General features: G+C 41.0%; 1 protein-coding gene across 1 annotated transcript in view; it reads right to left on the minus strand.

Annotated features, from left to right (window-relative positions):
• LOC119566992 (complement receptor type 1-like) overlaps positions 1–13282 on the minus strand; it is a 207535-nt gene that overhangs the window by 103495 nt on the left and 90758 nt on the right. Inside the window, 6 exon segments of the mRNA XM_043520786.1 lie at positions 8394–8484; positions 8486–8595; positions 10082–10097; positions 10099–10170; positions 10173–10245; positions 10247–10265. Coding sequence (XP_043376721.1) covers positions 8394–8484; positions 8486–8595; positions 10082–10097; positions 10099–10170; positions 10173–10245; positions 10247–10265 — 381 coding nt within the window.

Consider the following 13282-nt stretch of genomic DNA (forward strand, 5'->3'; position numbering starts at 1 on the left):
ATCTGGGTTGGCTCCTCCCCTGATCAATCAGACCTTGTGGAGATAGGGCTTTCCCTAGTCTGGGGAGTGACTGCTCCACACTGCACTATTGACCTCACTCCCAGGAGAGGCCATAGAAGCATTTTGGGTGCAAGGTTGTCCATCACTCAAAGGCTCAGCTACAACTTCGAGTTCTAATCTGTTCTAATTCAAAAACCCTGCTTAACGTCCCAGAGAGAGAATGGGACACATTCTGCCTCCTAATTGCTGTGCTTGTAAGCATCCCAATGGCTGATGCCTGCAACTAGATAGGCTCTTGTGCTAATTGAGCTAACAAATTAACTATAAAAAACGAGTAAAAAAAATCATAAAATGTCACAATGACCTAGATCAGGGGTTCTCAACCTTTTTCATTCTGACTCCAATAGGCTATAAAAACTCCATGGCCCACTGTGACACTACACCCCGTGGTCTTCATAGACATATGCTTATGACATGAATATGGCATAACTAAGTTGTATTTGATGCAAGATGGGTCTTGTGAGATATCCTTGGAAAGGTTCTGATTTAACCAAATATGATTATCCTATTTGTATGCAGTATCATTGCTGTTCTAAATTAGAATATAAACTCTGTATCAATTGCAAAATTGTTTGCATCTGGGAAACGCCCATCGGACAGTAGCAATCAGCCTGAATGGGCCATTAGAAGAACAATAAGACTTTGAAGATACTAATCTCCCACCTTCCTGAGAAGCTTCCTGAGTTGCTGCTTTGACACTACAGGGTCAGGTGATCGTGTCAATTGGTACTAGACTCCCATCTTGGCTTTCAGTGTTTTTCCTTTAAGAGGGGATGGAGAGGTCAGACTGGGAAACAAAAGATTCCCGCTATATGTAAATTCTATTTAAGGCTGGTGAGTGAGTTAATCAAGGTCACTTTCTTTATGAATCCCTGCCCAGGATGACTGCTGGAAACACTTAAGACTGATCTGGGGAGAAGGATGGGGATCCAGGCTGAGAAAGGTCAGCCTATGATGGGTATACCTGGAATTTGAGCTGCAAGGGTGCAGTTTACTTCAAGAAACTCTGCAGCCTGCATAAAACAACATTTAGGGTGAGAAATTACTATTTGTAGCCAATTTCTTTAATGTTATCGAGCCTAGTCTGCATGTTTTGTTTTATTTGCTCAGTAATCTGCTTTGATCTGTTTGCTATCCCTTTAATCACTTTAAATTTACCTTTTTAGTAAATAAACTTCTTTTTTGTTTATTTCAAAACCCAGTTTGTGCAATTCATGGGGAGGGGCAAAAAGCTGTGCATTGAGCAGGGGTGTGGGGTGTGATTTTTGAGTGTGTGCTGTACAGATCTCTCTATACAGCGCAAGACAATATTATTTTGGGCTTACACCACAAAGGAGGTTTGCACGTGAGTGCTGGTAGATCCCCGAGCTGAATCCGCCCTCACAGAGCTGATTTCAGGCTGTGTCTGCAGTTGGTATGGCCACACTTGTGTGTGCTAGAGAAGGCTTGAGGGCCTGGAACAGCAAGGACAACGTTAGGAAGCCCAGGCTGGTGGAACGGGTGGGCTCAGTGGGACCCAAATATATCAGGTGGTACCCCAGAAAGGGGGGTCTAACCATCACACCCAGCTGTGCCAAAACTACTGGTTTTCTGCATATAAAAGCCAGGCTGGCATTGGGGGGGAGCAAGCAGGGCAATTGCCTGGGGCCCCATGCCACAGGGCCCCTCGTGAAGCTAAGCTGCTCAGGCTGTGGCTTCAACCCTGGATGACAGGGCTCAGGGCCCCAAGCTTCAGCTCCATGCAGTGGGTCTTTGGCTTTGTGCCCCAGACTCCAGCAAGTCTAACACTAGCCCTGCTTGAAGGACCCCCTGAAACGTGCTTGCAGCACCCCCCCCCGCAGGGGGACCCAGACTCCTGGTTGAGAACCCCTGACCAAGATAACAAATGCTGATAGGAAAAATACAAAAGAACCAGAAAGACTAATGTAGTCCAAACAATATGCCCTGCCCCATGAAACATGATCTCCTGAAATCAGCAGGGCTGGGGAGGGACAGGACTTCTCCTTCCCCTGCATGGCTGTTAAGGGGAGAGATCAGACCCACCTCCACAGGCAGCGCAGAAGTGAGGGTGATACACCCTCACTTCTGCGCTGCAGCAGCCCCAGAGCTGAGCTCCAGACTGCCACCCCACATGGCTCCTGCTGGGGCTGAGGGCACCCGGGCTCCAGACGGGACTTGGGGCTTTCACCCCCTGGAACTCAGGGACCTGGGCTGGGGGCTGCCATCTCTCGTAGCTCCAGTCCCTGCAGCTCCTGCCCGGGCTCAGGATTGCTGCCCCACCACCACCTCCCATGGCTCCAGCTGGGGCTTGGGGCAGCCGGGCTCTGGGCTGCTGTCCCTGATAACTCCTGCTGGGCGCCAGGGCACCCAGGCTCAGGGCTTCTGCCTCCCCGCCGGCTCCTGCTGGAGCTCAGGGCTTCCACCCAGTGGCTCCTGCCAGGCCTGGGGCACCCATTTTTCAAATTGTCCAGGGCATGGGCAACCCCCCTACTACAGAGGGTGTGTGTGAGAGAGAAAGAGAGAGAGAGAGAGAGAGAGGCGCTCACATGTTTTATGGAGATTTATCTTTCTGTTTTGTTAAGGACAATTAATGCAAAAACTTCTGTGTACCTGTTTATAGCCATTCATGTGTCCTGCCACCAGAGGTCATGGACAGTGTAATGACTGTGCACATGCCCTGACGGGACTGACCGATACATTCATATCTGTACTTCAGAGACAGGGAAAGCTCACCAAATGTATGCAAAGTTGTTAGCAGCTTCTTGACTTCATTATTGTTTATTTGATAACTAATCTTCCCCTTATGCTTTCCCCTGCTTTGCACAGTGTATTTTGCATGATCCCTAACTGGTTGATTCCTTCCATGAGAATCTTGTATAGGTCTTATATTGCAGACTGTCATTGAACTCAGTGTCACACCATTTTCTACCTGCCTGCTTGAAGCTCTTCTCAAAGCAATTCCACTGCTTAATGATATCTGACACTATTGTCAGGGAATAGACAATGCCAAACTGAAGCCAATATGCCTGTCACTGACAGGACCAGAATCTGTCAACTTGTATTTAGCTGTGACACTGAGTACCTTCCCCAGAACTGAGGAAGAGCTCATTGTGGCTCAAAAGCTTCCCTCTCTCTCTCTCTCTCTCTCTCCCAATAGAACTTGGTCTAATAAAAGATATTACCTCACACACCTCATCTTGCGGAGATCCAGACCAAGGGTCCACTAGTCCAGTATCCGGTCTTCCAACAGTGGCCAATACCAGGTTCTTCAGAGGGAATGAAAGAACAGGTAATCATCTAGTAAACCCATCCCTTGCAGCCTGTTCCCAGCTTCTGGCAAATACAGGCTAGGCACACTTCAGAGCATGGTTTTGCATCTGTGCCCATCCTGGCTAATAGCAATTGGTGGCCTTATCCTCCATGAATTTATCAAGTTCCTTTTTGAACCCTGTTATAATCTTAGTCTTTACAACATCCTCTGGCAAACAGTTCCACAGGTTGACCCCATGTGTGTCTGTGTGTGTGTTGTATGAAGAAATACTTCCTTTTTTTTGTTTGTTTGTTCTAAACCTGCTTCCTATTAATTTCATTTGGTGACCCCTAGGTCTTGTGTTATGAGGAGAAGTAAAGAACACTTCATTATTTACTTACTCCACACCAGTCATTATTGTGTAGATCTCAATCATATCCCCCCTTAGTTGTTTCTTTTCCAAGCTGAAAAGTCCTGGTTTTACTAATCTCTCCTCATATGGAAGCTGTTCCATATCCCGAATCATTTTTGTTACCCCTTTCTGTACCTTTTCCAATTCCAATATATATTTTTTTAGATGGGTGACCAGATCTGCATCAAGATGTGGGTGTACCATAGATTTAAATAGAGGCAATATGGTATTTTCTGTCTTATCTATCCCTTTTCTTATGATTCCCCACATTCCATTATCTTTATTGACTGCCGCTGCACATTGAGCGGATGTTGAGAACTATCCACAATGACTCCAAGATCTTTCTTGAGTGGTAACAGCTAATTTAGACCCATCATTTTATGTGTAGTGGGATTATGTTTTCCAATGTGCATTACTTTGCATTTATCAACATTCAGTTCCATCTGCCATTTTGTTGCCCAGTCACCCAGGTTTCTGAGACTCTCTCAGATGTGGAAGTCCCAAGTTGAAGTCCCCGTTCTAATGAATTTTTTAGTTAGTTAGGCAGACAAAGTGGAACAGCTACAACTGGAACTTGAGAAAGACATATACCAGAATAACCGATTGCCTAGTAGTTTAGTGAATCACCTGCATGACCTGACTTCAAGTCCCTGCTCTGCACCCAAGCTTTGGACTTAGGTCTCTAGCTGTGTGTGCGCACGTGTATGCACACACGCCGTAGGGTACAATGACACCACACCTAGTGGTGTGTATTTTATGAGAAAGAGCCGACCTGACTTAGGTGCTTAACTCCAGGAAAGCATTCACAACTGTGTATCCTGAGTGGAGAAAAGTGCTCTCAACTGCCGCTGATGGTTAAGGCTTAGGCCACAGCCTTGTCCTTGGCATTCCCTACTGTCTAGCTTAGGTGCCCTCTTGCTCAACCTCCTGGCTTTTGTGAATCCCAGTCTAAAGATACATATACATTTGAGGTGTGGCGCCCAGCTCCGATGTATTTACCCACACTAACTCAGTCCAACCTAGCATCTAAAAGTAGCCGGTGGTGCTGCAGCACGGGCAATAGCTTGGGCTCACCCCCCCCCAGGTAGGTAGCAGAGAGTCTGGTGGGTTGTACTCACGGAAGCTAGGCCAAGCTGGTGCTGGTGCCTGTGCAGGGCAGGTATGTCTATAGAAGCAGGGAATCCCACCTCCAGGCTCAAATATAGATTACCCTAGGGTGACTGACTCTCCCGTGTATTGAATAGGAGCCTGGGTGACTAAATTTGGACTGTGGATTCCACTAGGAGAATCAGTAACATAAGTGCTAGAGGCAGTCTTGCAATAATGTGAAAAACTTCAACATTCACATAATTTTGGAGAAAATACATGCCCAGTTTTTTTTCAGCTTTTATAGTGTACGTGTGCTTATTTGTGTATGCCACAGGTCCAGAACTTGATCCATTACCTACATATAGCATCCCCTCAATATTCACTTTACCTTCATTTATTTGTCTATGTGGATTCTGATAATGATTCATCTCTGTCACAGCACTAGTCTAATTTCCAGTTTATTGCATACAGTGGAAAATAGCAACAAACAATTTATTCACACGCTATCAAATGCATGTATCATGTTGCTATTTAAATTAGCTGCAGGCTTTCATCTTTGTCTCCATTTTTCTACAAATCCTAAGATTCCTTCCCTCTTTACTTCAGATTATGGTGTTAAAAAAAAACAAACAAAAAAGTACAAACAGACTTTTTAAGAGTGGTAAATGAAACATACAAATCTTTAATTTTATAAAGGAAAATAATTAAGACACTATGAATTTAAACTTTAACCAGAGAAGTCAATGTTTTGTGTACAACTGTGCTAGATGACAGGATCATTTTTTGGTTGCATGGACTAAAACATTGGAAAAATGATCACCAACAGCTAATAGTGATGGGCAGAATTCAAAAAAGCCTCCATGCATATCCCAAACTTTCTGGTGTGGTGATTGGGCTAAAAATCTCTCAAGATTAAGGTTTCTAATGAGACTTCCTGGAGTTTCCTTATTTGGGCCAGAGGGAATACCGGTGCTTTCTGTTTCAGCAAGCAGGAAGTGTGTAATTCAGGATGTGCAGATGTGTACAATTTCCCTTAAGTTTCCTTTTCCAAATAGCATAAAAAGCTGTAGTTTGATCTGAGTTTGAACTTATATTCCCATCTGTTATTATTTTATGATTGTATATGTTAAACCATTGTGACCAACGATAAAAAAAGGAACTGAACTGATACATGTAATCAATTTAAGCTAAAATACTGACAAAGGACATAATGTGTGAACATTACAAATAACCGGTTAATGGATTTTGAGCCTCAGATCTGAGTAAAAATTATCTGCTTGATGCTTCATTTTATTCATCCTGAAGTGCCTGTCAGAGAGAGAACAAACACTAGAAAATCAGTTTAGTAGATGTCAATTTTTTTAAACAACTATTACATACAAATCCCCTATGGATTGCACAGGAACAGAATATTGATTTCAACAGAATGGCATAAAACTCATACTGGATGGCTTTAACCTTTTTTGGAAAGTAAATGGGAACAAACTTCATCAAATGTTATTGCAGTTACCCCTGAACAGCAGTGGTTCAACTACTTTTCATATTAAAAACTATTACTTATTTTAAAGTGGAACTTAAAAGTAGCACAGAAAACCATACATTGATTTACTACGTATTACTGTATTTTATCAGTATCCATGGCGTAGTTATTAGCATTTGAAAGTGATGGAATTTTTGGAACAGGGATCTTGAACCTGTTTCGTTCCATTGCTTCTTATCAGCTGCTTCCAGCCAGCCTTCTTCATACGTATGCAGGAATTATTTGCTTCTGTTCCCATAATGCTGTAAAGGAGGTGTCATTTCTCACACCAGTTTAAAAAGGTGATGTGGGAAATTGCCACAATGATATAGTCATCCTAATATGGGAAGAAGATCAGCAATTATGATTCTTCTTTATCAGAAGACAGGAGAACTAGAACAATGTAAGACAATAGATTTTTTTCCCCATCAATAAATTTGATGGTATTGTTGTACTGGAGATAGAGTAGCTTGCAGTAAGCAGGTCTGATTGATGGGGAGTCACAGACCTCAGTGAAACTGAGGGGCATGATACTCATCTTTCATTCAGGCTAAATGAGGAAGCAGTTACATGCCCCTTTGTCTAGTGACAGCTGACACAATGGAAACCACTGCCCATGGACGAGACCATGTGCAAGGCCTGAGAAAAGGCTAGAGCAATTCTGGTTGAGTGGTTTCTCTAGGGATGACAATAGGAGGGCTGGGGATTAAATGAGAGATGAAGGAAGGGAGTGTGTAGGCGCGCGTGTGCATGTGTGAGCTTGCCAGAAAGCTATGGAGAGACAGCAATACAAGTTCTGGTAGCATGGCCCTGACAGAAAAGATCTTTTTGGTCAGATTGGTGAATGTAAAGGTAGGCTTGGAATTGTGAGCAAGAAACTACCTCCTGTTGTCTGATCCAACCATTCAGAGAAACAGGACTTTGTGTCCATTCTTTGTAAATAACAAGGGCTGTGTCTTGGAACTACTGGACACTACACCAATTTTTTCCTCCCAACATAAAAAACGGTGGAAGACCCTGAATACTGGCGAAAGGCTTAGGCTAAAAAGTGCAAAGTCAAAGATGGTCAAAAGGAATTAAAACAGCACCTAAAACAGGAGCTGGAGACTTTGCAAAAGGTATTGAATCAACAGTGGGGAGGCTTACCAGAAAGGACGGAGAGATGACATGCAGTCTATGGCCAGGCCTACACTAGTAGTTATGTTGGTAAAATTTCATCGCTGAGGGGTGTGAAAAAATACCCGCTGAGCAACATAACTTTTGCCGTCATAAGCGCACACATGCACAGTGTGATGTCAACGAAAGATCTCATTGAGCTGGTTTTATTATGTTGACAAGAGAGCTCTCTCCCATCGGCATAACGAGGCTACGCGAGCCCTCTGACACCGGCACAGCTGTATTGGTACAACTGTGCCACTGTCAGCTTGTAAGTATAGATATGGCCTAAATCTATCTTAGGGCAGCAGCTACAAGACTAAGAAGGCCAGCTGCAACACTCCCACTCTGGAACGACAAGGCAGATAAATGTGGTGACAAGCAAACTGACTGCCATGGATCAGAAGGTTTCCTAGGAAGTAGAGGAGATTAGGGAGCTTTGCCTAACATGTAACCTGTTCAGTGCTTACTGTAAGCAAGGATTTAGGAGCTAAAATCAGCTCAGAGGGATGTCAAAGGAGTGGAGACCACAATGGAAGTCAGCTGCCTGGGTGAGGAACTGGGCCAGCCAGAGAAGTTGGGTAAGACTAGACACTTGCAAAGTTTTTCTGTCTTGTCTGTAACCCACAGAAGCCAGATGGCAGAGGGTGATTGTCCCAACTCAAGTAGTAGTGTTGTCACTTTGCTTGCAAGCTGCATCTCTTATCTCCATTTGTCATGTCTATTTAGATAGCAAGAGGTCTGGGTCAGGATCCATGCTTTCCCATGAGTTTATATGGTACCATCACAATAGTGCCACTCTGCCATGCATTTTTGTATTTTTAAACCCTAGAATTCCTCAGTAAAAATTAAGAAATCTTTTAGTCAGATGATTCACCAGTACTGTAGTTTAATTGGAGATTACTTACCTCTTTTCTTACATTTAGGATATGCTACTTTCCCCTCCATACATTGTATTCTAAATGCAGAAGATGTTGGATCCCTCACATATCCATGTTTTACAGTCAAATTCAACAAAGTCTCCACTTTCTAAATACAATTTAGTGGTATCCCTCCATTTCAGCTCAAGATTGTTTTTCTCCATCTCTTCTGGGGATACTGCACATGGCTCTGGAAAAATAAAAATGTAATGTCATTATGTACATGTGCATCTATTATTGGAAATTTGATTCACTAACTGTATTGACACTGACCCTGTCCCCAAAAGCTTTACATAGTTAAATAAAACAGGGAAATATTTTCAGACAAGATTTGAAAAGTAAAGGAGAGATGGTACGGCTGAGAGAACACAAAGGAACTCTAGAGAAGGAGGGTTTCACACCAACGGTGTGATATTGTGGAAGGGACAGAGAGGAGACGGGGGCTAGATGAACAGAGAGAGAGAGACAAGATTTGATTCCTTTTTACAATGTGGCCCCTTTGTGCCACTCAGCTAATGCAAATGGGCCACAACCTAACCATACCTGGCCAACAGAATACTCTTCATGAGGAAGGATGCTCTTTGCTGGCATAAAGCTAGCAAATTGGGCTCCCCATTGTCATCCCCCATCCCTTTTGTATAGGTGACATGGCAGGAGAGAAAGGGGACATGTCAGGTTATTCCCGGTATGTGAAGTCAGGTCCAGGACAAACCAGCCCACAAGATAAGTTCACCATAATTTAGGAACCACACAGAAGTAGTTGCACAGCTTTGGAACACTGCACCACAATGTACTCCAGCCATTCCCTCATGAGGGCATGTCTACACTTATCAGTAGATCGACACTGCTGCAATCAATGCAACGAGTGTTGATTTAGTGGGTCTGATGAAGACAAGCTAAATCGATGGGAGAGCGCACTCCCATCATTTTGTGTACTCCACCTCCCTGAGAAGCATAAGGGAAGTTGACGGGAGATGCTCTCCCGTCAACACAACGCAGCGTAGCCACCACTGTAAGTGGATCTAACTACATCAATTTTAGTTATGTTATTCATGTAACTGAAGTTGTGTAAGTTAGATCGATTTACCGTGATGTGTAGACCAGGCTTACTCTGAGCATGCGGAGGTTAGAAAGACACGGGTTGTAGAGCAGACTACATTAGTTTTATGCTATTAGAGCACCCCCTAGGCAAAGCGGAATCCGCTGCTGCTCATGCCATCATCATGTCTACTCCTGGCACTAAAAAGCAATGACCAATATTCCTCATGCCATTCCGTAAATTACTGAATTGCAGTTCATAGCATCTACTCTAATTGAAAGCTTTACAACTAAAAATATATTTGAATACATCTTTTCATTTACAGTAAACATTGGTTTATTGTAGTGGGTTTTTACAGGTTTTAACTGAGATATTATTTGGGGGGTACATTCTAAATACTTATAATGGCATGGCTGTTTGCCATTTCCAGATCTTTTAAAAAAATCTGCAGTGATATCCCTAAAAAGAAGGAGAGTCCTCCCCTAACATATTCCTGTCTAAACCAGGAGTAACTCCATTCAGACTGATGGAATTAATGTGGTGTTACGCCAGTACATGTGACATCAGAATTGGGCTCATAATATGAAAAATATATACTCATCACAGTTCTTTTCATATATTAGGTTTTTGTACCTACCTAAGCAAACTGGTGGCTTCTGTCCATTGGCCAAACTCGCAGCGAACAAATTGAAGATCCCGCATTCTGTGTAAACTTCTGCATCTATAATTCTACGGTTTGAACCTGATTCATATACTGGCTGTGCAAAGGCAATGGTGTCTCCATTATCAATAATGGTGGGGGCCCACACTTCCAGCAGCCTCTAAAAGTAAATATAGAAATAGAGAATATTTGCATCAGCGATTATTTACAGTAAATACTGTAAGATCACAAATATTACACAACACCGCTATCAATATACTCTGACAGAGAAGGAAAAATCCCAAGGGAAATGTGAAAAAGAGTGAGCCTGATATTGGAACTGAACACAAAAGACTGAAAAAGTTTTATCTTTATAGTTGAAGCAGCATGGTATTTGTTTATTAACAACTAACACTATGGAACTGATGACAAAATAGGTAACTAGCTACTCCAGCTTTGTGAAGACCCGATTCCAGGTTGCTTTTCAAGCAGAGAATGTAGGTTAGTTTGAGATCTTTTGGGTCAATCATCTCTGCCCTACTAATCCCACCATTCTGCCTTAAACACTGACTAGCAGGGAAATGGAAAGTGAGAGGCTTTGGCCCAGCTCCTCTCCTCCTCAGGCTCACGTGGACCAATCAACCTGCTTTTTATCACTGAGGAGTGCATCCATGTACAGTACCTACTCTCTCCATGACCATATTACCATGTAGAGTGTTGGATGCACCCAGCACTTGTCTCAGACTATTGTGAATTATGACATTACCATAGTGTCTAAATATTGATAGAAGAGCGAGACTGAGGATAAAATAATGATAAGAGGATGCACGCTAAATAGAAGTTGGGATAATACACACCAAAGGAGTGGAATATGAAACGCAGAATAACACTAGAGAGATAAATGGGTGTGAATAGTACAAAAAATGAGGGGAGAAAGGAAAGAAAGAACCTGAGGACAGGAAAGCCTATTGATGTCCCTATAATTGATGAACTCATAAATGTAGCTAAGCTTTGTCTTTTGGAAAGGTCCCTCAGTAAGGTGGATTTTAAAAGTAATTAATAGAGAAGCCAAACTCATAATTTGAAATGTACTTTCAAATGCCAGCTGCCATTTCCTCTCTCTGCTTCTCTTCTCATAGAAAGGGATTAGGATAAACAAGGTAAAATTTTGAAAATGCTAAGGCTACAAATTAACATGGGTAGTAAAAAAGCTTTACTTGTACTGATCATATAATTTGACAGGTTTTCCTGAGCCCTTTTTTGCTTTATGACCCGCTTCTTTTGCCTTATGTCTCATCCCTAGATCTCATTTTTAGAATTGTGCATTTCTGGCACTGGTAGGCCATTTTGAAAAAATGTTTTGCCTTTCTATTTAATTTATTCTTATTAGATGCATTAGAATTCAAGAAATATGTTTCTTGCCCTTTCCTCATTTTAGCAAGAAAACATTTTATATATTTAGTGCAATTCTAAATAAAGTCTAGTAAAAAAGTATGCAAAGTTTTAACAGAAAAATAAGAGAGGCTAACAGTGCATCTCGAGAGAAAAATGACAGTTAGTACATTAGTAGTTTACAGAAATCTTAGTAATGGCCGAATAAAGAAGTGTTAAGACACAGGTGAACATGAATTTCCCCACTCTTAGAGGAAAATATTTTTAATAGTACATTTCTATAAGAGAATATATAAGAGAATTATTTTTTACAAAAAAAATGTATGCAGTTAGTACAATTCTAAATAAAGTTGATTATACAATTCCACGAAAGAATTATTGACTGAATGATTAAATTATGTAATGACTATTTAGAAATGCACTAAGCTGCATAAAAAGAATATATTCTACTAAAAGTACAGCATTCTATAGTATGTATTAACACTTCTCCTTTATGCCTCTATCATTAAGACTTTGTATAATTATTTAATGACTATTTAAAATACAGTAAATGCATAAGAATATTTCAGCTAAAACTCTGATTTTATATATATTAACATTCCTCCCTTATTCTCTGACCTTAAGGCTTTATTTAGAAATGTACTAGCTGCATAAAAAATATTTTTTCTAAAATGAAATTAGGGTTGTCAATCACTTAACTCACACAAACAACTCAAAACAGATTAACTCAATTAAAAAAATTAATAGTGATTATTCGCAGATTCAATTGCCCCGTTAAGCAATAATAGAATACCAATTTAAATGTATTATAAATATTTTGGATTTTTTTCTACATTTTCAAATATACTGATTTCAATTACAACACAGAATACAAAGTGTATGGTGATCACTTTATATTTTTATTACAAATATTTGCACTGTAAAAAGATAAACAAAAGAAATAGTATTTTTCAATTCACCTCAGACAAGTACTGTAGTGCAATCTCTATCATGAACATGCAACTTACAAATGTAGATTTTTTTGTTACATAACTGCACTCAAAAACAAAACAATGTAAAACTTTAGAACCTAGAAGTCCACTCAGTCCTACTTCTTATTCAGCCAATCGCTAAGACAAACAGTTTGTTTACATTTACGGGAGATAATGCTACCTGCTTCTTATTTACAATGCCACCTGAAAGTGAGAAAAGGCATTCACATGGCACTGTTGTAGCCGGCATTGCCAGGTTATTTACATGCCAGAAAATGCTAAACTTTCATATGCCCTTCATGCTTCAACCACCATTCTAGAGGACTGCTATTAAAACTAGGATTAATTGTGATGTTTTTAGTTTCATGATTAATCGTGATTAATTTTTTCATTGTTTGACAGCCTTAGAAATAAGCATGTTAACATATATGTATTTCACAATTTTTTCTGCCATTACTACATTACATTGCCCTGAGGCTGAAGCAGAAAATGTGACAGAAGTTTCTGAAAGTCACGGATTCCATGACTTCTGTGATCTCCATGTCATAATCTTAGCCTTAGTCCATAGTACCAATCAATGTAAACAATTGGTTGCAGATTAGTATCTAGTTAGTTTTTAGAATCACAATTTTGGCTTTCAGAAAAAGGTGCTGTTTACTCAAGCAGATTTTTTTTTTTTAATATTCATATTCACCCAGACAGCCAAATGAAATCCTGGTTAATGTCACGAAAAAAAAATGAACCAGTAGAGCGACATCACTTTTTTCTGGAAGCTTAATGATATGTGGTGTTAATCTTGGTCCTACTGAAGTCAAACAAAGTTTTTTCCATTGAC

Source organism: Chelonia mydas, chromosome 8 (assembly GCF_015237465.2).
Source record: "Chelonia mydas isolate rCheMyd1 chromosome 8, rCheMyd1.pri.v2, whole genome shotgun sequence".
NCBI classification, from domain to species: domain Eukaryota; kingdom Metazoa; phylum Chordata; order Testudines; family Cheloniidae; genus Chelonia; species Chelonia mydas.